Source organism: Kogia breviceps, chromosome 4 (assembly GCF_026419965.1).
Source record: "Kogia breviceps isolate mKogBre1 chromosome 4, mKogBre1 haplotype 1, whole genome shotgun sequence".
In the NCBI taxonomy this organism is placed as follows: domain Eukaryota; kingdom Metazoa; phylum Chordata; class Mammalia; order Artiodactyla; family Physeteridae; genus Kogia; species Kogia breviceps.
In genome coordinates this window covers 181,866,301-181,890,961 of record NC_081313.1, presented here as the reverse complement: position 1 = coordinate 181,890,961, position 24,661 = coordinate 181,866,301, and the positions used below count along the sequence as shown (strand labels likewise).

Below are 24,661 nucleotides of genomic sequence, written 5' to 3'. Positions count from 1 at the left end.
CCAAAGGGTAGAAACAACCAAAGTGTCTATCAACGGATGATGAATAAACGCTATGTGGTCCCTCCATGCTCGGGACCATCTCTCAGCCATGAAAAGGGGTGAAGCACTGACACTCGCTACAACGTGGATGGACCTTGAGAACACGATGCTCAGTGAAATAAGCTAGATGAAAAAGGACAAATACTGTCTGATTCCGCTCACAGGGGGTCCCTGGAGGAGTCACATCCACAGAGGCAGGAAGTAGATGGTGGGGGCCAGGGGCTGGGGGAGGGGCTGGGGAGTCAAACTTCCCAAGTTTCAGTTTGGGAAGATGAGAAAGTTCTGGAGATGATGGTGAGGATGGTTGGACAGCAATGTGAATGTGCTTAATGCCACCAAGCTGTGCATTTAAAAAGGGTTACAACAATAACTTGTATGTTACATGTATTTTACCACAATGAAAAAAAGAGCCAAAACTATATTCTGTGTATTGGGTATGCCTGAACTCACGTTAGGAGTAAATTCAGGAAAGTGTGCACATACCCGTTTTTGTCCCATCGTTTGCCCTGGGGTGGGAGGAAGGAAGTGAACGGGGAGGAGGGAAAAGCAAACCGTCAAGTTCATTTTCTTAAAAAGATCTGAAGCAAACGTGACAAAAACGCTAACGTGTTCGTTTCAGTGGCAGGTACATAGCTGCTTGTTGTTTTATCCCTGGTAGGTGTCTGTATTTTTAAAAGTATTTTCTTTTAAACAGTTTGTGTCTGCCTTCCTTCATTTGACCACATCCTGTACATGTCATTCACGCCCTTCGTGGTTTATTTATCCTGTCACCAGTGGATGGACATGGGGGTTGCTTCCAATTTTCTGCTCTTCTAATAGTGCACTGTGAGCAACCTAGGGCGTGTCTGTCTGACTGAGAACTTGGGCCGTGCTCCCCCCGCCTCCCCCCAGTGTGGAGCCAGCACCCCCCCCCCCCCCCCGCCAAGTGTTACTGGTTTCTTCTGACCAGAAAAACTTCACAGAGCCCCCAGGGGGAAGACAGAACACCTGCCCAATGCCACCTGAGGCCAGTCCTTTCCCCTCTGCTGAGCCTCTGCTTCTCACCTATGAATGGGGACTAACGAGTTACTCTCTGGTGGAACTGATGATGCCAATGTGCTTTGCAAACTGTAAAGTAGCCAAAGTGAGGTGTATTTTAAATGTTTCATGTTATACTGTTTGCCTGTGACCTGGTTCCTTGATTCCTCACATTTGTTTCATTTTATGGTGAATCAGTTATATTGTCAGGCTACCGAGAGGCTGAGAAAGTGAGTGGAAAGTCACCACGCAGCACAAACCACCATCTGATAACCCCATTCAGGTCAGCTTTTATTATGGTCCGTGCAGACCTGGGTTTCTCCACCTTCCGTGTTGACGTGTTGGGCAGATTATTCTTTGCTGGAGGGACTGTCCTGCCCATTGTAGGATATTTAGCAGCATCCCCAGCCTCCACCCACTAGATGCCAGTAGCACCCACCTCCAGTGGTGACAACCAAAACTGTATCTCCAGACATGGTTCATTGTCCCCCGAGGGGAGAAGGAGGCTGAATCACCCTGGGTGAAAACCACCGGTGTGGACAAATGAGGGCAGGACAATCCTTGGCACATGGCAGGGACTCAATGTGTTTTCATAATCATTGGACCTACAGCCAACTGTTGGATTTGATTCCAGTTCTTTCCCTAAGTGACCTTGGGCAGGTGAATGAGCCTCTCTGACCGTCGGTATCGTCTTCTGGGGGCAGCGGGGGAGTCGAGGCGCAGGAGCTGAACGTGGCGCCAAAGCCTCCCGCGGCCCGGCGGGGTGCGGGCGTGGCCTCTTCCCACGGCTGACACCACGCGCGCCCCCGCTCCGCACTCGAGGCTGAACAAGGAAGCCGCAGCCGCGCCTGCGCCCCGCGGTGCCTAGCCCCGAGCTCCCGGCCGCGCACGCGCCCCGCGCCGCCGCGCACGCACGCACGCTCGCAGCACGCGCACGCACGCGGCTCGATCCGCGCGCTCCCCTCCTCGGGGCGGGGCGGGGCCGGCGCCGGCGCGCGGGACTGCACTTCCCAACGTGCCCCGCGGCGACGCTTGCAGTCGCCGAGGAGGAAGGCCGAAGCGCGGCGGCCAAGCGGCGACGGCCCGGGCCCCGCCGCACGCACGCACGCACGCACACGGGCGCACCCCTGGCTCCGCCTACGGAGGCCCCGTGCGGGAGCGCGCCCGGGTGTGCGCAGGGCGGCGGCGCGGGCGCGGGGTCGCGCGGTGACCGTTGGCGCTGAGGGGAGGAGGCAGCGCGACCGCCGCCGTTGCGCAGATCCGGGCCGTGGCTGTGGGGAGGGCGCCGGGGCCAGTGACCTTCCGGAGGCGGGAGCGAGCCAGGGGGCCCGGACGCCGAGCGCCTTCGCCGCCGCCGCCGCCATGAACAACTCGGGTGCCGACGAGATCGGGTGAGGACGCGCCGGCCCGCGCCGCCGCCTCGGCCGGCCCCCGCCCAGACCCGCCCGGCCCGTCAAGGTCACGCCGCGGGGCCGTGCCAAGCCGGCGGCCGGGAGCCCGGGGTCGCGACGGGCCGGGGGGCCCCTGGGGGGACCTGGGGGTCCGGACGCCCCGCCGCCTCGTGGCCGGGGACCCCGAGCGGGAACCGGGGGTCCGGGGAGTTCTGTGGGTTCGGGCGACCCGCCGCCTCGTGGCCGGGGACCCCGAGTCTCAACCGGGGGGTCCGGGTGTCCCGCCGCCTCGTGGCCTGGGACCCCGAACCTCCACCGGGGGATCCGGGGAGTTCTGGAGGTCCGGGCGTCCTGCCGCTTTCTGGCCAGGAACCCCGAGCCTCAACTGGGGGTTTCTGGGGGTTTCCTGCTGTTTCCTGCCTAGGGCAGACTCCGCCGCCGAGCCGGAGTTTACCGCAGGGAGACCCTCGATCGGGAACCGGGGGTGGGGGTGGGGGTCCGGGACACTCTGTCTTCCCCCGCTCCTGGATTTCTCGCTGGGCGGGGGGGGGGCGGAACCGTCCCCGTGCTCATGCTTTTCCTTGGGGACCTCGAATAGGAACCTGTGGGGTCCAGGGAGCCCCCAGCCCGTGCACGAACTTGGCGGGTCAGCGCACGTGGCGGCCCGGTCGGCGGGGGGCTTTCAGTTCTGCTGCCGCCCAGCTTTTCCCACCCGGGACTCAGCGAGTGCCCACTCCACTGTCTACTCTTTTCCCAAGTGTAGTTTCGCAAGCCGAAGGCCCGAGGGCCAAGGTCATGGGGGGCCGTCCCCGGTCTGCAAGCAGCGCACCCCGCAGTGTCCACCATCTCAGCGCCTCCGCGCCACCTGATGGGGTGTCTGCAACTGTTGTTTTTATGTTGATGGAGCCCCTTCCTGCTCAGCCCCCACCCAACTCCCATGGGCGGGTTTAAGATAAAGAGAAAGAGAAACTTGGGCGGTGGACAGACAGGCTTGTTCCTGAGGTCTTTCTCCTTGTTGCAACTATTGGTGAGAGAAGATTTGTTATAGCTAAGTTTCCCTTTTAATAATTATAGCTTTGCCTAATGCTAAACGAGCTGGAGAGGAGAGTGATCCCAGAGGAGCTAGGAAATGCCATTCTGCCCTAGTCTAGGGGTTTGGTCTAGTTTTCTTTGCAGAGGCTGGTTTCTACAGCATCAGCGTAATTTTACAGTTAAATTCTTTTTGCGGAGACGGCAAAACAGCCTGGGCTGGGTTTCCGTGGCCTTGTGTACATTTCTCCGTGCACTTAGCTTTGAACAGATGTGGTGTTTACAAAACGCTTGATTTGGTGAGTAAGTCATTGTTGGCTGGTGGGTGGCTGGCCTCACTGAGCCCCCGCCAGGTTCCAGCAGCACGTTACACCATAGAACATAAAGTGTGTTTTGTGGGCTCCCCCCTCTAGAACCCCACAGCGTTTAGAGGACCAGAAAGAAGGCGTGTAGCTCCTAGCCTGCTTTGGTTAGGAAAGACGTACAGGCACTGGAAGTCTGAGCTGTGTGTCGGGTAAGTGAAAAGTTGCCGTGCTTCCGCTGGGAAGCTAGGATGTGGGCAGAAAGAAAGTTGCGGCAGAAAGGGGCAGGACCTGCGGGAGCGCCAGCAGGTCTTCCACAGCTACATGGGCCTCTTTTCCTGACAGCCAAGCCTTCTGCGGCCAAGAGGCTGACTTCTTTAGGCCAGGGCTGCCTTTCCTCTCGCCTGGGAAGGCAGGGAGCCTCCAGATCCAAGAGGCCTGCCCCTCGGTGTGCCCTCGAGGAGACGGCCAGACAGGGGTCCCTGGCGGTTCACCCCTACCGCTTGTACCAACCCCTGGGAGAGGGCGGAGCCAGGATCCAAGGCTGGGTCTGGAGGGTCCCACCCTCGGCACCGCAGACCCACCCCAGACCCATAGGCAGCTTGGGGAGGCTGCAGAGCAAGTAGCTGAACCCGGATCGGGATCAGGGACCTGCCTGGCCGCGTTCCCCTCACCACCCTGGTGAATGCACCCAGATTACCGAAGTTCTAAAGTTGTAGATGTCAGGTGTCCCAGAAACTTTATTGCCTCGCCCAAAACATTGGTCAGTTTGTTTTCTGTGGGAGCCTTCTTTCCATTTGCCGTGGGAAGTCCGGGTCCCCCTTGACTTGCTTGCTCTGTGTGGCTGTGCTAGTTCAGCGCTTGTGGCCCCATCCGGCTCCCTGGCGACGGGCCCTCTTGGAGGTTCCCGTGGGACCGCCGTTGCCCACTTGCGGTGGTCGCCGTGTGGGAGCGCGCGCCATGCTCAGATGAAGTGGCAGCCATGTTACGGGGATGTGACAGTCTCACTAATCGCTGAAGACACCCACCTTCCCCTCAGACCTCCTTCGCTTTGGTGTCTGGTCAGCCCCTCCCGAGCGGCTCCCAGGCCAGAGGGGCGGCTCTGGGGACGGTACCTGCGTCCTCAGGAAGTGGGTGGATGCCTGGGGTGCTGCCGCGTCGGGGATCTGCAATTTTGAGTTTGAGCCTTTGAAGGCAAAGCTTCTCCACGTCTGGACTGTACAGGGGCTGGTGAGGCCACTGCTTTTAGTTTATATTTTCGTCATCTTGGTTGTCACAGTGGCCCAAGCAGAGCCCGGGCGGGTCTTGAGGGCAGAGGCCCGATAGGAGCAGCAGGTGTCACGTGTGGCCCTCGTGGAGCCCGGGTGCCACAGGTGGATGTCCTCCCTCCTGGGCCGCCCGTCGAGACGGGTGTTCACCTTGCTGAGAGCCGGGGAGCAGTCAGGGTTGTGTCCCGGTCTCCTCCGTGGCCTTGGAGAGTAAGCTTAAAGAGGGCTCCCCGGACTGAGGTTCTGGGGGCTGATGTGTCATGGAGCCGGAGAGGAGTTTGATGGGGGTTTTATCTGGCAGATGTGGTTCTGCTGGCGTTCCCTGGGGCTGGTGAGACAGGGACACTTGGATGTGACTGAGGGGAGGGGAGGGTCCCAGGACGACGAGGGACCTGGGGGAGGGGAGGGAAAGCAGCACTGGGTCTCTGGAGAGAGATGTGGGCACACCTGCTCAGGGCGGAAATGTGGGAGGTGGGTGATGTGGGGGCACATGAGGGCTCAGGTGACTTAGCACCAGAGGGGTCCTGGGGTGGAGCCTGTGGGTCCCTCATGGGCGCGGCTCTTTCTGGAATGGTTCCTTACAGAGGCAGAGAGCCTTCCGTTGAGCTCTGGCTGGACCCGTGGGTGTAGACCGGGAGCATGCAAGGCCGAGCTTCCTGAGGCCTGTAGGTGTGAGCGCCCTGTGGGGGGGGCCCACTGTGTGGTGGGGGAAGAGGTGTCTCCTGCCCTGTAGGGGTGGGGGTGGAGGGCCTTTTCTCTGGGGCTTCTCTCTTGCATTTTGGAGCTGTCTTGGGCTCTGCAGGGTGTGGAACAGCATCCCTGGCCCCCACCCCCTCGATGCCAGAAGCCACAGATGTCCCCAGACGTGGTCCAGTGCCCCCTGGGGGCAGGATTGTCCAGGTGAGACCCCTGTTTGGGAGCATTTGCTCTTTGAGGCCTGGTTCCCAGTGTGTCCTTGCCGCCTGCTCCCTTGGGTTAGGATGTGTGTCCCAGGGCTGTTTGGACGCCTGTACATTTGGCTGTGATGCTGGGGTCTGCTCTGCTTGACTTCCTTCTGGTTCTGGCCGTTGCAGTGGGCCCAGCACCTGGACCTGGTGGCGTGCTGCCCTCTGTGCGGGGCCCCTCCTCAGAGCCCCTGCCCTGGGCTGCGCTGGACCTCTGTAGCTTCAGCTCTGATCCCTCCCTTGACGGGGCACACCGAGGCTTAGAAGGGTCAGGGGACTCGGCCAAGGTCACTCCCAGGGTGGCCAGCCTAGGATTGGGGGCACCCCTGCAGGCGAGCGCGGCTGTGTTTTGGTGGAGGTCGCTGTCTGGGGGGCTCCGGCTGGCGGGGGTCGGTGGGCTGTGGTGTCTTGTCGGGAGCTGGCGCGCCTCCCACGTGTGCAGCGAAGGTCGGCCCAAGCTTTCCATGTGTTGTGAGGCCCCATGGTTTGTGAGAGGTGATCTCACCGGCTGGCGGAGGGGAGCCTGGCCTGCAGGGTGAGACCCCTGCCCCAACCACTGTCTTTGGGGTGTCCAGTCTGTCACAGCCGAAGGGCTGGAAGTGGGGTGGCTCCCTGGCTGCAGAAAGTTGTGAACACAGGCTGTAGAGGAGAGGGCCGCCTGCTGGACCGTGTGAGGAGTCCTGGCCTCAGCCCCCTGCCCTCCTGGGCGCGGCCCGTGGTGCCTGCAGTGGGCAGCCTGGGCCGGGGGAGCCACCGGAGCCTGACTTTCTGGAGTACATACCACACAGTTGTCCTAAAGTACCCAGAGCAAGAACAGGAGAGTCATCCAGAGCAGGTTTCCATTCAGCAGCCGGAAGAGGGTGAGTGTTTCCCGGACCCCAGCACCCGGTCACTTGTGCCGAACCCCTTCCTGGAGGAAGGCAGCGACCCCATCCCGGCAGTCGGGGTGCAGGCCCCGGCAGCCAGCGCTGACTGCAGACATCCTCTTGGGTCTCCAGGGATGGAGGGGTGTGACAGAGCCAGGAGGTCCCCTGGGGGCGGGGCGGGGTCTGTGGGAGGGCCCCCCAGCTTCCAGCTTCAGCTGAGTGATGACTCTGGCACCCTTCAGAGCAGGGAAGGGCTGGAGAGAGGCTGCCACGTGGGGTCAGCTGACCCTTCATCTGCTGAGTCGCGTGTAAGCGCCCAGAAAGGCCTGAGGTCACCTGGTGCCAAGCAAGTCTGTCCGGGCCACCCCCCGACGGCCGTAGGGTGGGCAGCGCCCTGTGCAGATGTGTTGGCTGCGATACCGGCGATGGCGCCAAGTCTGCCTAAGGCCCCCGAGTCCCTGCCACCGCGGGTCAGCGAGGTCTCCCTGGGCCTTCCAGAACCTTCCATTTGCAGACAGGGAGCAGGAGGAAAGGAAATACATAAAGCACCCAGCGCAACACTGGCATGGGGTCTCCGGTCACATAGAGCTCTCTCCTGTGCCAGCTGTGCTCCTGGCATCTTCTCGGGTGAGCAGCTTTCGCCTCCTAGTTTATATAACTTGGGACTCGCAGAGCAGTGACAGGAACGGGGCACAGTCGCCACGACTTCCTCACGCCGGCCCCCTGCGTGCTTTCCGTGCCACGTTCCAGCCCTGTGCGCCTCTGGACGCTCCTGTGTGTCCTGTTTTCCAAGAACAGAAACATTTTCTAAATACAGCACAGTGATAAAATCAGGAAGCACATATCAACACCACATCATCATCTAATCCACAGGGCAGATTCCGGTTTTGTCAATTTGCACAGGTGATGGCCTTTCTCTCTCTTTTCCCCTTAACGTCTGATTTTGAAATTTAAACGAGGGCTGGAACGTGGACTGGTCAGACCAGTTCCTTCCTCCTCAGCGGCATGGGGGTTGGGTTGCTCCGAGGGACTGGCTGGCAACCTTGCTCTCCTGGTCGCGCACAGGCTAAACAGAGGTGGGGTTCCTCTGAGTGAGCTGGCGTTTGCCTCAGGTTTTCTGAGAATGCTCCAGGTCCTTTGTTTCTTCAAGCCGCTCTTCCACAGCAAACCCGTTTGTGCTCGTGCCCAAGGCCTGGGCGCAGAGGCGGCCCATGCCAGCCTCAGGGCCCTTCGGTCATCGCCCGCCTGGGTGCCAGGCCCTGGGGCAGTGGGGCACAGCTGCGGGCTGTACTCCCCAGGGTCTCTGGGAGGCAGGAGGAGCCTGGGTGCGTAGGGGACAGGACGGGAAGGTCACGAGGCCCGGGTGTGAGCTCCTGGCCTCCCCATCCCGGAACGTGCTCTGTGGGGGGGGACGGGGGCATGTTGAGTATGGCAGGGGCCACCTGTCTGGGGCGGGGAAATTGTTTCTTCCACGCTGAGTTTCTCTCCCCCAGGCAGAAAGCCGCAGTGGGAGAGACCCCTGAGTGCGGCTAGGGCCACTGCCCTGCAAGGGTCTGTCCTTGCATCCCAGCTGCCGGTTCTGGTGCGCTCCGGGGCTCAGCGCGCTCAGCCTCGGGGGGCTGTTTTGTCTTCAAGCCAAGCAAGGTGGGGTTGGCTGTGGATGGGGACAGTGCCTGGGTGCCGTCCTGAGGGTGACAGTGTCATTCCTTTTCCCGGGGCAGCAGGTAGGATGGAGAGCCCCGTCCCCTAGCTGCCCTGTCACACCCGCCCCGGATTGGGTTGAGATCCCACAGCACAGGGCACCTCTCCGTTCACTTAGGCGCAGCCAGCCTGAGAGTGGCGGGCAGTGGAAGGCTCCTGGGTTCTGGACCCGCCCCGGGACTATGTGGACACTAGGCAGGGAGGCCACCCGAAGTTTTCCTCTCAAACATTCTAGGGCACCTGTCCGAAAGGACAGCCCGGGCCACCCTGCCACGTCAGAGCTCCAGGGACCTCCCCAGTGATTTGTGGGTCCTTACTTGTGACCACGTGCTGCATATCCCAGCTTTGTCCTAAAGCCCTCATCCCCGCTGTCGTCTGCGTTCGTTGCGTGGGATCTCAGCTCGGGACTTGGAAACCTTTGGTGTTTGCTGAGCAGTTGGGAAGCTGCCCCGTGATCCTGCTCCCAAACTGGCACGGTAGGGGGTGCCGTCGGTCTCTCTTTCCTTACTGTGGTTGAGGTCAGCGTGTACGTGCGACTTGGGACGTTCTAACTCTCCCGCCCTGTGGGCAGATCTTGGAGGCCTCGTTCATGCCTTTGACTGATGAGGCTGGGCCATGGCCATGCCCTGGTTTACCACCTTAGGGTAGGCTGGGCGGCCGGCACCTTGGGCAGAACCCTGTTTTTTGCGGGGGGCGCTGGGCCATGCCGCCTGCAGATCTTAGTGCCCCGACCAGGGCTTGAACCCAGTCCCGGCAGTGAGCGCCGAGTCCTAACCGCTGGACCGCCAGGGAGTTCCCAGGGCAGAACCGTCTTGACCCTGAATGTTTTCTCGTTGCATTGCAGGAAGCTCTTCGTGGGCGGTCTTGACTGGAGCACCACCCAAGGTAGGTGTGAGTGGACCTCGGTCTTTGCATTGTGTGAATTGTCTTTAATTCCTGACTTGTTTATTGTCTTGGTTTCTGGGAAGGGGCACTTGGTCAGGAGTTGATGGGGGCAGAGATGCATGATTGTGGGCTTTGGAGCTTGATCTCGTCCCGATCCTTCATGGTCATGGTCACGGTCACAGCCGGGGAGGGTGGCCGGCTCTGAAGGCAGAGGCTGTTGGCATGTGGAGGTGGATCCAGGGGGGCTAGGGATCCGCTGGCTCTGCCTACTCAGCTGTGGCCTTTCTTCTTCCCCCGGACCTGGGGTGCACCTTCCCTTCCCTGGCACCCCGTCCTTCACCCTCTCCGCTGCCCCCACGTCAGTGGATCAGCCAGTTTAAAGGTTCCTAGTTGCACCCTTTCCAGGTCAGGCTGACGGGCTGGGAGAGTGTGACCTGCCTAACGTCCTGCTCTGCTTGTGCGTGTGTCCCAATCTCTGAGCAGAGACGCTGCGCAGCTACTTTTCCCAGTATGGAGAGGTTGTGGACTGTGTGATCATGAAAGACAAGACAACCAACCAGTCTCGAGGCTTTGGGTTCGTCAAATTCAAAGATCCAAACTGCGTGGGCACAGTGCTGGCCAGCAGACCACACACCCTCGATGGCCGAAACGTGAGTGCCGGTCCCCGAAGAAAGCTCTCCGTCTGGTTGTGTGTGGCTCCAGAGTGTGTGTGTGTGTGTGTGTGTCTGTGTGTGTGTGTGTGTCAAGGACTGCTTTCCCGTGGGGTTGGTTTGAAGGGGTTAAGGCTCAGAGCTTAGACCGGGCGCTGGGCCAGGATGCGGCCCAGGCCACCTGATGGGCCCTGTGCCCCGGCCCTGCTGCTAACACCTTCTCTTCTGGGGGGAACAAGTCTCCTGTTCACCACTGCTCCTTTGAAACTTCCAACAGATCGACCCAAAGCCATGTACGCCTCGGGGGATGCAGCCGGAGAGGACGCGGCCAAAGGAAGGCTGGGTAAGGGGCTGGGGGTTCCTCCTGGGTGTCCCGCAGCCGCTGACGCTAGGGGAGCCGTGTCTCCGACCTGGGTCCTTGCTTACTCAGACTGAGCGACAGGAGGGCTTCCGGCATGAGGTTGAGCCGCCGAGAACTGCTCGAGTTGATTCGGTGTTGGCAGTTTTTTATCTTGTAGCTGAGAAGTTTCTTATTAGTCTACCTTGCAAACGATGGCTCATAGCCATCTGTCGTCAGGAACCTTCCGTTGTATCCGCGCCGACTGCTCCCGGCCGCCCCCCCCTGCGCCCCCCGCCACCCCCTACTCAGCGCTCTGCTGACTGCTCCCCTCCAGGGAGGAGGCCTGCTGAGTTCAGAACCCACCTTGGGACTCTGTGAGCCGCCTGTGGCCCCCGGCGCCAGGCCAGCCGTCACCCAGAGTGCCCTATCCTCGAGGAAAGCCCTGCTGGATGGGCTGGCCTGGGGGCCATGCGGGGCTGGGGCCCGGGCACCAGCATTTCCATCAGGAGCCTCAGACCAAGGGCGTATTTTTCCCGCTTTCTGTTAGGAAATATCAAATACAGAAAAAGAGTGGTACAGTGAACACCTAAATAACACACTGCCCAGATTCATCAGTGGTCAGCGTCAGTGATCTACACAGCCGTCCCTCGGTGGGATCTGCGGGGACTGCTTCCAGGACCCCCGAGGTGACCACAATCCAGGCGCTCAAGTCCCTTACGTAACATGGCCTGTAACCTACGCACGTCCTCCTGTGCACTTTAAACCATCTCTGGATGACTCACGATACCTGATATGGTGTAAATAGTTGGCTGGCGTGCGGCAAATTCAAGTTTTGCTTTGTGGAACTTTGTGGGATTTTTTTTTTTCCCGAATATTTTTGATCCGCGGTTGGTCGGATCCAAGGACGCGGAACCCATGGCTGCAGGGGCCGGCCGTGTGTGTACCCACCTCCACGCCTTCCCCTGCCGCTGGCACCCCGCCCCCACACCCAAAAGCGCGGCCTCTGCGTCCCCAGCTGCTGGTGTCTGGGGGGGTGGGAGGAGGTGGCAACCTGGGGTGTCCACAGAGGGTGGGGTCCGGGCCAGAAGGCGGAAGAGGGGGCAACTGAGCCTCAGTTAGCCGAACTTTGCACCGTCCTTGCGTCACCAGCTTAGACGCTGCCCCTGGAAGCGAGCCTGGTCTGCCGGTTTGGTTTGTGCGGGCCACCCTGGTACTCCTTCTCCTCCCCTAAAGCCCCGAGTTCCACACCGCAGAGCTGGCAGGCGCCGTGGGTGGGCGCGCTTGGGGCACCCAGGCCTCTGTCGGCGGGTGGACGCGTTCGTTCGTACAGCGGCCGTTGGGGTTTTCTGGACTCACTGGGCTCCTGGGGTGTCTGGTCTGACCTTCAGAGGCCACAACGTGCACAACAGCGGGGAGCGTTAGGAAGTTTCCCCACGTGAACTGACCATCTTCTCCTCCTTGAAACAGCAGAAAGGACCCAGGAGTGATAACAGTAAATCAAATAAGATATTTGTCGGTGGAATTCCTCACAATTGTGGTGAGACAGAGCTCAGGGAATACTTCAAGAAATTCGGAGTGGTGAGTTCTCCCCGCGCCAGCAGCGGGTCGGTCAGGGCGGGAGTGGCGCAGCCCTGTGTCCTGGGGAGGCTGAGTCTGGCACAAAGCAGACCAGAGCCCCATGCGTTCCCTGCGTGGCCTGTTACCATCCCAGGAGAGGACTCACTGTAAATGGGGCAGGCTGACCTCCTGGAAGGCCCTCGGGTCAGCTCTAGGCACTGCGGCGGAAAGTGCTAGACGGGGTCAGGGAGAAGGGGCCGGGCTTGGGTGAGGCTTCCGCCCCCTCCCCTAGCATGGGGGCTGGGTGGGTTTGTTTTCTGGAAGAGGCTAAAAAACGTCAGAATCTCACGGGGGCTCCTTTGGGGAGCTGGGTTCTAGCGGGGCAGACAGGACACAGGGAGAGCTTACAGGGCCAGTGGGTGGGGAGGCTGTCCCCTCATCCGAAGCAGAGACACGAAGTCCACCAGGCTTCCACCGGCCACGCATGCCCCGGCCACAGCGTGCTTGCCTGGTGGTGCCTGTGTGTGCCCAGGGCCTGGCAGGAACTTGTGCGGGGCGGACGAGGAGGGGAGCGTGGTGGCCCAGCCAGGCTGGGGACTCTGATCCCGGGTGGGAGGTCCTGGCTCTCTTCTCCCCACTGGAACGTGGGGCCTGGGCCCCTGGTGACCCACCGCCCACCCTTCCCTGTGAGCACCCCTTGGTCTGCTCTCGGCCCCGTGGGTCTCAGAGCCCAGGAAGCCGGCCTTTTGCCTCGGGACTTCCTGCATTCGGCAGCCAGTCTCAGGCAGTGGGGGCCAGGAGTGTTGTGGGCAGATGTGCCTGTACCACCTGCAGGCCTGGGCCCTCAGACGCCCATCTCCCTTCCAGGTCACGGAAGTGGTCATGATCTACGACGCGGAAAAGCAGAGGCCTCGAGGTAAAAGAGATGGAGTTTGTCCCTGGCCTTCCCCTCAGATGGCAAACTATCTCACAATTAGGTGGTGGTTCTAGCGAGCCTTGCCTCAGGAGAGGGTGGTTTGGAGACTGAAGTCCCTTCCCATGCAGCCCCAGCCTGTCTGCTTCCCGAGGGCAGGCAGTACAACCTTTTTTTTTTTTTTTTTAAGCTCGTTCTTTTGCAGTTTTTACAACTTGGCATGAATTTCAACATGGTTTCTGTTTTTAAGGGTGTCCTGAAAGATTAGTCTTTCTTTTAAATTGTGAACTTCCTAAATTACGACCATCTCCTGTTTTAAGTTCACTCCAGCGAAGTCAGGAGTCTCATTTCATGTCGTCAGGCTAGGTCTGCCCCAGCTCGGCTTGAACGTGGAGTTCCCTTGATCCATCCCATGATTTTTTTCTTCTTTTCTTGTTCTTTTTCCCCTGAGTCGGCGGGGCAGGTGGGAGGAGGGCAAGGAGCCACCCCAGTGCGTCCGCACCAGGCTCCCCCAGCCGCCCACCTGCACGTCCACTTTGGTTTGCGGGGCTGGGACACTGGGCGCCCCATTTCCATGCCCTTTGTTTTTCTTTCTTTTCTTTTTTGTCCCCCCCACCCCCCCGGCTGCTGCTATTTGTCCCTGCCTCTGTGTTTTGGTTCCTGAACCGCTTTTGGACCGGCCTTGTGAGCTAAGTGCACCAGGCCCTGTGGGCCCTGCCCAGCCCCTCGAGGCATCCAAGCGTGGCCGGCGCCGCCCGCAGCATGCGCCCGCCATGCTGGAGAATAGTTTGCCATTTGAACCTCATCCTCCTCTTCCTCCATGATTAAGTAACGTATCCTCACTTCATGTCGGTTAAGCTGTTAAGTCTTAGTCTTAATTTTAACGTAGACGTACATGCTTAGTGACATACTTAAGTGTTTCATAGTAAAGTACAGTAACGTTAAGTAAGTTGTTTTTCTTTTTCTCTCTGTGAATTGTTTGTGATTAACGATATCTCTTTAGATTTCTCTTCTCCAGGTGCTAAATTATATCACACAGGTACAGGCCAGTCCCGCAGTCAGAGGAGGGAGCGGGCTTTGCTCCAGTGGGGTGTAAACGAAGTTTCAGTGTGTTTCTGTTCCGCTTCCTCAGCGGTGATGTCGCCTCTTGACAGACAGACGCATCCCTAGAAGCCCCGCCCCGGGGCTCCTTCCCCACGACTCACCGCCTCTTGCACTCTAAGGACCGCGAGCCCTGTGGCTTCAGACACTCCTGCACTTGGAGAAAACGTGCACTTTTTCACATGCCGTTCATCACCCGTGTTGTGTTCCACCATTTGCCTCTGATCTTGGGATGCCCTGGGACGCGGGAGTCCCGAGGCAGCTCTCAGGCACCCCGTGGGCCGCCCGTGGTCCTCAGCCCGGACCCCGGGGCGCCAGGCGGCCTGGGCGGGGTCTGGGCAGGAGGGGCTGCGGGAGAGCGCTCGGGGCTCACCCCTCGGCCCCGTTCCCGCGTGGCTCCTTCCATCCTCCGCCGTGGGGCTTGGCGAGTCCCCGCGTGGCCCCCAGTGCTAGGCAGGTGGAGGGCGGGAGCCGCACCAGAGCCAGCAGTTGGTTGGCAGGCGCCCTGAGAGCTCGTCCCTACTTTCTCTCCTTCCCGAGTCTTCTGCGAAGCCTCCCTCCCTCCCTCCCTCCCTCCCTGTTCCTCGCCCCATCTGAGCCTCATCTGAGCGTCCCCGCCCCGGGGCTCAGTCCCCACACACCCCAGCTGCCACCTTTGCTCCCTCACACCCTCCCGCGTGCCCGCCGCTGCGGCCCGTATCCTCCGGTCTGTCTCCTCCGGTCTGTTCACAGTTCCTCTCCACGCCGTGTGCAGGTTCTGTGTGCGTGTGTGTCACGCTCAGGCTGTGCGTGTGCGGAGAGAACGGGCCTCCCTGCGAGGCTGCTGCCCACCGTTCTGAGCTGCCTTCCTTCCTCCATCCTTCTCCCACCACAGTTTTGCCAGGAGGCTTTCCCGGAGGTCCGCCCGACTGTGCTCCCCCTTCCTTCTTTGCTCAGCTTGAGAGGCCTGGAGGCAGCTGCTCCTTCCTGGGCGCTCCCTCCCCTGCCGCCTGGGTGCGGCCACCTCCCCGCAGTGCTCTGTGCCCTCCCCCCACCCCCGTCTTCCGCCCCTTCTCGGCCCTGGCCCTTCCCCTGGCCTATCCTTTGTTGTTCGGGGTCTTCCGGCAGCTGCCTTGGGGGGCCTGTAGTTCTCAGTGCAGATGGGCCCTGGGGAGCCAGAGCAGCAGCCTGAGGGCTGGACACTCCACGCTAGCCAGGCGGCCGCGCTCACCAGACCAGCAAACTTCGTTTATACTGCACTCTCTCGTGTTTGGGAAACGCTAAATTGTTTTTCCCTTTGAAATTGTCCTTTTGATGACATGGTGCCTCTTGCTCTTGCTGCCGACAGCAGTGTTTGACCTGCTGGAACTCACCGTGGCCTGTATCTCTGTGTATTTATTTATGCAGCTACGTATAGATAGACACCTGTATACATACGTACGTTACCTTGGCAGGACTCCTCGGGCTTACCCAACAGCGTTGGGCAAGCTTGGCGAGGCTCTAACTGGTAGAGATGCACCTCCGTTAAGGCGCTAGAACAGTGTACGGCTGCTGTCAGCACTAGCTGCAAAGCGACTGCCCGCCGAGGGGGAGGACCCTGGGTTTCAGAAAAGCAGAAGCGCACCCATGACACGCTCGGGGCTGCCCGCCGGCCGGGCCCTCACCGCCCCGCTGTTCGGGCTGCCGCTAAGACGCGCCCCGGTGGTTCCAAGGTCACCTCTGAGGAGGAAGCGGCGTCTGGGCTGAGACGTGCTCACGCCCCCGGCCTCGCACACAGGCTTCGCTGAAACCCTCGGTCGATCCCTCGGCCCGTCCCTAATACTGTTCATCATCCTGTTTTGTGTCACAACACCCTGCTACCTTGATTCACTCTTCGTCGTTGGCTAGGTTTTGGATTTATTACTTTCGAGGACGAACAATCAGTGGACCAGGCTGTCAACATGCATTTTCACGACATCATGGGCAAAAAAGTGTGTAGTTGTAGTTTTATTTTACCTTAAGACCAAACTAAGCCTTAGGCAACCTAGGGATTTCACTGGAGAGGAAACCCCTTGACAGGAGGAGGGCCGGGCTGGTCATCCCGGGAGCCCGTGCTGGGGGTCGGACCCGGTGCTGGGAGCCCCTGGGGGGAGGGCGGCCGGGCGGGCAGGCTGGCATCCAGTGAAGTCACGGGTTGCCTCAGGCTTGGTTTCAGTGACCACTCCTTCAGATGTGTGTCCCCTCCCCTCCCCTCCTGTCCCACGCCGGCCCGTAAAGTGCCGGGCCGTGAACCTTTGAGAACAGGTTCTGTGTAAAACTGAAGGCAACGTAAACATCCTGAAGGATTGGTTTTCAAATTGGGTCACTTACTGTGAACTCGGTACCGACCACATGCTCCTGATAGTTCTTAACTCCATGCAGTCAAGTGACCTCTGGTTGTTTCATCTTCATACTGTGTTGCTGCCACGGAGGGAACCTCTCGGGAGGTGGCCCGACCCCTCATTTTCTGGCCCTGAGCTTGCTGAGAACTAGCTCTCACCTGAGTAGCTGGTGGGGAGCCGTGCAGTCGGCCCGGCTGCCACCCCTCCCGGGCCCTCGGCTTGTCCTCGTCCCCTCGGCAAGCCCAGCCCTTCTGCCGGAGCCCTGGCCGACTCGTTGGCTGACACGTGGAGGGAATCTGGCCCCAGGGGTGCCCCCCCCCCCGCCCCCTCACTTTACAGATGGGCGGCTGACTCAGTTCCACCCGAACCTGACTGCAGGAGACACAGTCATGCTCTCGGTTTGAGACGTTCACTGATGCTCCTAGTTTAAGGTTAGCTTGCAGATTCCAAGGGTGTGCGCTGTTACGAACACACGTTCAGAGGAGCCCGTGTCCCGTGTTTTAAGGTCCTGTGGCGTTTACAGCTGGGGAGAAGTGAGGTCCTCCTTCAGGGGCAGAGTCCAGCTCCAGCCCTGTCTCGAAGGGCTGAGGCCCACTTGTAATTAAAAGCTAAGGGGCAGCATAGGAAGACTAAAAGAATATGTATACTTTTTAAATCACAGGGCTGCTGTGCTTTGTAAGCAGGAACCAAATTCCCTTAAGGAAAGTGTGAAGACTCATTAGAGTTCTTTGAAATGGGTTCTCTGGTCCTGCTTTCCCACCGCCCTGAGCTACTGGGGATTTTGTTCCTGTCCACGGAGCATCCTCGGGGCATCGGAAGGTGGGGTCTTTGTGCCTCTGTCCCCGCCTGTCTGTTCTCTCCCAGGAACGCCTTTAGGCAGAACTGATGGGATTCTGAATATACGATGCTTGGCGCACCAGGCTGTGAGACCCCAAGGCTGTGAGACCCCAAGGACGACTCCAAGTGAATTCATTGTCTCTTTCTCCTCGCTAAGATTTATCCTACAGACAAGAATAACTGGGGATTCTAGAATGCTAACGCAGCCCTGGAATCGGGGGTCTTTGCCGTCAGTCGGCCCACATCGGAAAGGCTGTGTAGGCGGGGCTAGACCTGGTGGGATGGGTACCTCGGTCCCCTTGTCCCGCCCTCCATATGCTGTGGCTCCTGGCACGTCCAAAAGCGGAAGGGTCCTGGGCTGCTGACCTAACACAGTATGAAGATTGCTTACTGATTCAAATGTCCATTTTATTGCATGTTTGTTTACCTTTTTTGTTAGATGTAATGTAAGATTCTCTTATCACATCCATTCCCTCTGACATTATTTTGAGTTAATTGAGATTCTTTAAGCGTTAGCCTGGGGAAGGTAAGTCTTTATCTTCCATTAGACATTTTAAATAAAACACCTAAGTAAATCAACTGTGTTTCTCAGGTATGAGCTGAGGGGCGCAGGCAGGGCGGGGGCTTTGGAGAGGGCCTGCACGGCCGGCCGGGGAGGCCAAGAGGAGGGCCGCGGTGGTCGGCACGAGCCTGGCCTGCGTGACCCTGGGTTGACACTGCCCCTTAACTGGACTGAAAGACCCCTGTCACGCACAGAACTCTGCGGGCTATCGGCCCTCAGCCCTGCTCTGCAGTGGGTGGGGCTTCGTGTGTCTTACAGTTGGATCTGTTGTACCTGAGAAACATTTTTTAGACAAAAGAATTTAAAAAACTTTTTTAAGAAAAAAAAGTTACCGGCCTAAATAAGGTTTATAGTTAAGTATTTAGTTTTAAGTCATAATAAGATGCTAAGTGTAGTTGTAAGTTATCTGAGGGTGTGTCTGAAGGGAAGGGGGTCTGAGACCCTCAGCGTTTCCCTAAACCAGAGCTCGATTTGTCTAGGTGGAAGTTAAACGGGCCGAGCCACGGGACAGCAAAAGCCAAGCGCCGGGCCAGCCGGGGGCCAGCCAGTGGGGCAGCCGGGTGGTGCCCAGTGCTGCCAACGGCTGGGCAGGTCAGCCCCCGCCCACGTGGCAGCAGGGGTACGGCCCGCAAGGTAAGGCTGGTGCCCCTTCCGACAGGCCCGTCCGTAGCTGGGACGTGCCCGCTGGCATGCGTGCGGGCCGTGGGGGCTGGAACCCGGGCCCGGGCCCCTCCCTGTCCAGGGTTGGGTGGGTCTATCCCCTCTGCCTCCCACGGGCGCTGGGAGTGCTGGGCTGGTGCCTCCGGCGGAAGACGGAGGTGTGTCCCCAAGGGCAGGTGCCACGAGGCCGGAGTGGGAGATGGACGTGGCCTGTCTCGCAGGCTCTGGTCAGAGGCTCTGGGGAAAGCGGGGTTTCCACCCAGCGGGGAGGAGGCATGGAGTCCCGCCTCTTGGGCCCTTTGGGTCTATTCCAGCTCCCTGGGCTGTGGGCCCTCCGTGTGGGGCTGGCAGAGCTTTTACGCACAGCTTGGGGGAGGCTTGGGTTGGCCAGGGGCCCCGACCCAGTATCCAGGAGCCTCCGTTTCCTTTAGAAACCCAGAGAAGGAACACTGTCCAGGGAAGGGCACTGGGTGCCCCCAAGCTCATAGACCCGTTTCTGCATGGCTCCAGGCTTTATTCCTGGTCTCTCCGGGGCTGGCTTTTAGAATGGTTTTTATTGCAAAACAAGCCACGGCTGTAGGGGACCATCTAGTGAGACTAGATGCCCTCACACCCACAAGCAGGGGAAGAATCAGCGCTTGGCCGGAGGCCGCCCTGGCTTCCTGCCTCCCAGCCTGAGTCCCGCACACGCGACTGAGTCCCTACTCTGTGGGCGTCCCAGCTCTCCCGTCCAAGGGGCTGCTTGGAAGAGCTGGGACCATGCGACCCAAGGAAGGCTCCCCCTCCTGACGCCTCCCCTGCGCCCGTGATGCGTCAGGACACCAGGTCCCGCGGGGGGCGGGGATCCCCAGTCCACGCCATAGCGCTGACGCAGCACCCACCCCTCTCTGTTTTCCCTGCAGGGATGTGGGTGCCGGCAGGACAGGCGATCGGTGAGTCCCTGTGGGGAGGAGATGGCGAGAACAGGGTGTGAAGCCGCTGGGTGGGGCTGGGGGCTTCTGCCCGCCCTCAGCCTGCTCGCTGTGTTGCAGGTGGCTACGGACCGCCCCCCGCGGGAAGAGGAGCCCCCCCGCCGCCCCCGCCCTTCACCTCTTACATCGTGTCCACCCCTCCTGGAGGGTTCCCCCCTCCCCAGGGCTTCCCCCAGGGCTACGGAGCGCCCCCGCAGTTCAGTAAGTGGCCGCGGGCCCTGCTGGGGGGGCGGGGGGGCTGGGAGGTGTTGGGCACAGAGATCCCCACCCCCTTTCTTGCTCACCTTAATCCCTCGGGACCTGCTCTCCATGCTTCACTTGAGGGGGCTTGATTCACTTGCTCTGTGCCCAGCTGTAATTGAAGAGGCATCAAGATGGTCAGCACCCCTGGGGGGCTGGAGTGGGCCTTCCGTCCCCCAGCACTGTGGGTCGAGGGGGTGTGGCCACACGTGACTGTGTCCATCGGGGAAGAGAAGTGCCTCACCTGATCCTGTAGGGCCGACAGGCAGCCACCTGAGTGTGTCGTTCGGCCGCCTTCCTTCCCTCGTGGTCCTTGGGGCGGCGTGCTCAGCGGCCCCCTGTGGCCAGTGATGCCGCCCCACCCCACCCCCCGGGACCGGGCAGTACAGCCCTGTAGCCCGGACCAGGGCCTGCGGGGCACCTGATGACCGCGTGCCCTTACAGGAGGGGCACCTGCTCCTGGCCTAGCCCCCGGCCAGTTTCATTTCTGATGAGAAAGAGCGGGGCACCCTTCATGGGCGGCTCACGACTTCCCGCTTTCCCAAGGCCACCCGGGCTGTGGCCCTGCCCCGCTAGGCATGTGCTGCCAGGCTGGCGGTTGATCGGGCTCTGCCCAGCGGGCGTCCTTTCCTCGGCTGTGGGCCCGGCCTGTGGGTGTCCTCAAGGCCAGGCTGCTGGGGTGGAGGTGGTCCAGGCGGCTCGCCGAGGCCGAGCACCGCGTCTGTGTCTCTTTCCTGTCTGTCTGCCTGCAGGTTTTGGATACGGGCCTCCACCTCCCCCACCAGATCAGTTCGCCCCCCCGGGGGTCCCCCCACCACCAGCCACTCCGGGGGCTGCACCTCTGGCCTTCCCACCGCCTCCGTCTCAGGCCGCCCCGGACATGAGCAAACCGCCGTCGGCACAGCCCGACTTCCCGTACAGCCAGTACGGTGAGTGCCTCGCTCCCCGCGTCCACGCGCCACGGGGAGAGCTTGAGAGACCCAGTCTCGAGTGGGCCTGGAGCAGGCGCTTGATTTCTGGGGTCTCGGCCAGGGCACTGGCACGGAGGAGCATCCGCGGCTGGCAGCTGTCCAGGGCCTGTGCCTGGGGGCGCCCCGGCAGGCCCTGCCGCCTTGGGTGTCTGGGTTTGTAGGGCGCAGGGCGGGTGTGAGGGTCGTGCGACGTCAGCCTTGTGCGTCCCTAGGGGTGCTTGCCAGGTAGATGCTGGAGCCTGGGCTCTGCACCCAGCAGAGGAGCTCCTGTGGGGACAGGGTGGGCCTGGGGCTCTGCTGGCGCTGAACAGATGCCCCCAGCACCCCTGCACTGCACGCTCTTGTTCCCCTGGGGGCCTGGCCGGGCCGCGGTCCCTGAGCATGTGGGTTCTCGCCTCGCCCGGAGCAGGACGCGGCGGCGGTGGCGGGTGTGGGGTCGCCGGCCCCCGGTGGGGGCGTGCGAGCGACAGCGCGTGTGCCCCTCCCCACCCCTGCTCCTCTGCCGAGGCCGCCTGGGGCAGTCAGCCTGGTCTCGTCTCTTGCCAGGCCTGGGTACCTCTTCTCCAGAGCCGCCAGGCTTCGGCCCTCACTTTGTTTACACTCTTATGGTCAGGCTGAGCAGTGATGTGGCCTAGGTAGGTGGCGCCTCCTCCTCCACGGTCCCCACTGCCTGCGCCCGGGCCACGATGTCGCCTCCTCTGCCATCCTGGGCGGGGGTGGACTCGGCGGTGCCCTCGGGGACGGGCCCTTGCCGGGGCAAGGATCTCGGCCGGCCACCGCCCCGCTGGCCCCGAGCTCTCCTTCCGCGGGGCAGTACGGTGGGCGTCTGGGCCCCCGGGACGACCCCCTCTGCCGCGCACGGTGCGGGTCTGCTCCTGCTTGGAGGAGGGGCTGCCCGACCTGGACGGGCTGTGCGGGCAGCACCGTCAGGGCCAAGCTCTGTACCTGTACCTCAGGCTGGCCTGTCACGTTTCCTCCCATCCTGAAATCTGTGCTGAGTCTACCCTGTGTTCCACCCGAAGACAAACTTTCTAGAAGCCTGTGGCCCACCGAGGCAGGCCAGATAATCTGTGTCTCCGGGCTCAAGGGCCTCTTTGGCCGTGAGGGCAGGGCAGTGAGTGGGGAAAGGGGCTGAGAGCAGACGGGACGGACGAGGGGTCCGAGGGGTCTCGGAGCTGCTTTTTTTTCTGTGCAAGACAGCTGCCCAGGGTCCTGCCGAGGCTCCCGGGTGGGCCCTCCACCCTCCGGGTCCACTCCCTGCCCCGCGCAGGGCCCCGGCCCTGGGTGCCAGTGGGAGCGAAGTGGTCCCAACTCACCGTGCTCTTCCCCACAGGTTACGGACAGGACTTGGCGGGCTTCGGACAGGGCTTCTCAGACCCCAGCCAGCAGCCCCCCTCCTATGGGGGCCCCTCGGTGCCCGGATCGGGGGGTCCCCCCGCCGGCGGAAGTGGCTTTGGACGCGGTCAGAACCACAACGTACAAGGATTCCACCCCTACCGACGCTAGCCGCAGCACCTTGAGGATGTCAGGCGGCGGAGGCCAGGATTCAAACTTGTGAACTCGTGACAATCACAGACTTGGGGAAAATACCAACTGGAGCGTGGGGGGCTTCTGGCGGTGGCTGTGGGCATCTGGACCGAAGTTTTTAAACGTATTCTTTCTCTAACCCATCAGCTCAATAAAAAAGTCACTGGTTCAACAACAGGGTTAAAAAAATTCTTCAGCTTTAATTCAAAACTTCAGGTTTCTTTTTCTTCCTTTTTTTTGAAATTATTTTCCTGAGCCTTTATTTTACCGTATATTGTAAACTTTTATGTTAAAGAAAAAAATATACATTTACAAATTGTGAGATTTTTAAGAGAAATTTTCTACAATGTATACTCGCTTATTTTTTAATTTAAAACAGGGTTTCTGTCGGCACTGGTGGAGGTGAGGGGCGTTTTTAGTCCCTCACTCCTGGCTTTGAGGGTTGGGACTCGTTGGTCCAGAAACTCTGGGAGCTTAAAGAAGAAATCTACTGAGTGTGTTTTGTTTTTTGTTTATTCTTTGCTTTTGTCGACTGGCGTGCCTGGCCACATCTGCAGGTGCGCCGTGGGGCCGCGCTCGCCTGCGTCCGCCCTGGCGTCAAGGACCAGGAGGCCGGGCCAGCCCATCTCCCGCGCTTGGGGCTTCAGGGCGTCCCCGCTGACCGGTTTGAATAAAGAAAGTGCGTTTGGATTAGAAACCCATGCTGTGTCCGTTATTCCCTCGGCTGGGAGGAGCCCCTTTCCTTGCGGGGAGCCCAGGCCCTCCTCGGCGGGTCTGGGGCTTTGGGGGATCTGGTCTGGGGGCGGGCCTGGTCAGAGCTGCAGACCCACTGGGAGAGGGACCCTGGGTCCCAGGGTTCAGAGGCCACTTGCACACACGTGGGTGGGGCTGGCCAAGCCTCCCCCGCCCCTGCGGGAGTGACACCTGGACTGTGGCCTCGGGCAGGCTGCTCATCTTTCCACAAAGTGGGCTGTGGACACGGGTAGGGGGGCTGGCGGCACTCCCAGTTCAGTGCCGGTGGGGTGCAGCTCAGGGAGCTGAAGGTCGTCATGGTGGGCACTTGGTGGGGCCCAGCTGTTGTTCACAGGGCCCGAGAGGCAGGGCCAGGCCTGGGCAGTGGAGCAGCAAAGGGGGATCCCAGAGATGCAGAGGGAACCTGGGGGCCAGGGAGGCGGGGTGGGACGAGTTCCCACCCGCAGAGTCCCCTCTGCCACGTCAAGTGATGGGGCCATTCTGTTGTCGTAAAAACGACAAGATTTCAGAACATAAATCCTGGATGTGGCTCCAGTGTGCCAGGCTTGAGAATGCGGTGAACTAGACGGCCGGAGAGCCCCAGCCCAGTGCACTTTGTGGGGGAAGGGAAGCTTGGCTCAGCCCAGAAAGCCAGTGAAATCGGGCATCTTCTCCCCCAGACCCAGGATGACCCTCCAAGACTGCACCCCTCCTCCTCCCATCCCTCCGCTTCACAGAAGCAGCAGGATCAGGCAGAGTGGCGGACCTCGTGCCCGCAGCCTCCAGTCCCCACCACGTGTCGTTGCATTGTTAAAAGTTAACTCCTTACATCAGCAAGATGAATTCTCTGCAAAATTACAGTCTCCTGGCCAAAGGGTGCCGTGCAATCACTGAAGGGCCTTCCAGCCAGCCGGGAGCTCCCAGGACCACGTTTGCCTCCATAAACTTGGGCAAGCCTGCTTCACCTTCACACCCTGATAGACACTTCCTGCAGTCCCACACACAGTGCTTGTACCCCACTGGGGCACGGAGGGACGTCCCCTCCTTTGCGTGAAGCCTAATTGGCTACCCCCCCACCCCGCCCCATTGTGGAAATGGCTGAGGAGGGCTCAGACTTCCCGTCCCCTCCAGGCCAGCCCCAGCTCCTCACAAAGCCACTTGGCCAAGCCTAGTCGGTAGGGGGCTGGAGACAGTCACCTCGTGTGCCCCACACGCAACCTGAGTGAGGGCAAACTGAGTGAGGTGCGGTGGAGTCATGAGGCAGGGGGAGGGGAGGGCATTGGCCTTTTCTCTTGTTTTATCTTCTCATTCCTACCTCAGGCCCTTTGCACATTCACTCCCTCTTCCAGGACCTCAGCCTCCCTGCAGGGCTGGTTGCATCCTTGATCCATTCATGGAGCTTACCCCTGCCAAACGTTTAACTGTTTTCGATGTATCACGTCTTTTTTTCTTGTATGCCTCTGTTACGGCTTTCTTTTGCATTCAGTGACTATTTTCTAGTGTAGCTAGAAAATTAATTCTTTTAATTTTTTTCATTGTGCTTTTTGAGCTTTTTTAGGGGCTGTTCTATAGTTTACCACACGCATCTGTTGGGTTGCTTTTTACTGTGACAAAATATAAGATTGGTAGGGGACTTCCCTGGTGGTCCAGTGGCTAAGACTCCACACTTTCACTGCAGGAGGCACAGGTTTGATCCCTGGTCAGGGAACTAAGGTCCACATGCCACGCAGCCAAGAAAAAAAAAAAAAAGTTAAATAAAATACAAGATTGGCCATTTCTAACTTTTTTTAAAAAATTTATTTTATTTGTTGCTACACAC

At 60.1% G+C, this 24,661-nt stretch overlaps 1 protein-coding gene across 7 annotated transcripts; it reads left to right on the top strand.

Annotated features, from left to right (window-relative positions):
• Nucleotides 1-2,212: 2,212 nt before the first annotated feature.
• Nucleotides 2,213-22,807, top strand: DAZAP1 (DAZ associated protein 1). Of its 7 annotated transcripts, XM_059060359.2 has the most exons (14): nucleotides 3,427-3,775; nucleotides 3,890-3,990; nucleotides 8,793-9,033; nucleotides 9,402-9,442; nucleotides 9,926-10,092; nucleotides 10,370-10,435; nucleotides 11,900-12,010; nucleotides 12,857-12,905; nucleotides 15,870-15,952; nucleotides 18,221-18,374; nucleotides 19,304-19,333; nucleotides 19,433-19,573; nucleotides 20,365-20,541; nucleotides 21,917-22,807. In XM_059060359.2, the coding sequence occupies exons 5-14, from the start codon at nucleotides 9,979-9,981 to the stop codon at nucleotides 22,087-22,089; spliced, it is 1,098 nt and encodes a 365-aa protein (XP_058916342.1). In that variant the 5' UTR covers nucleotides 3,427-3,775; nucleotides 3,890-3,990; nucleotides 8,793-9,033; nucleotides 9,402-9,442; nucleotides 9,926-9,978; the 3' UTR covers nucleotides 22,090-22,807. The 7 variants fall into 7 exon arrangements, with proteins under 7 accessions (XP_058916339.1, XP_058916338.1, XP_058916341.1 ...); XM_067033214.1 differs by lacking the exon at nucleotides 3,427-3,775 and having other exon boundaries at nucleotides 11,903-12,010; XM_067033216.1 differs by lacking the exons at nucleotides 3,427-3,775; nucleotides 21,917-22,807 and adding an exon at nucleotides 21,130-21,233.
• The last annotated feature ends 1,854 nt before the right edge of the window (nucleotides 22,808-24,661 follow it).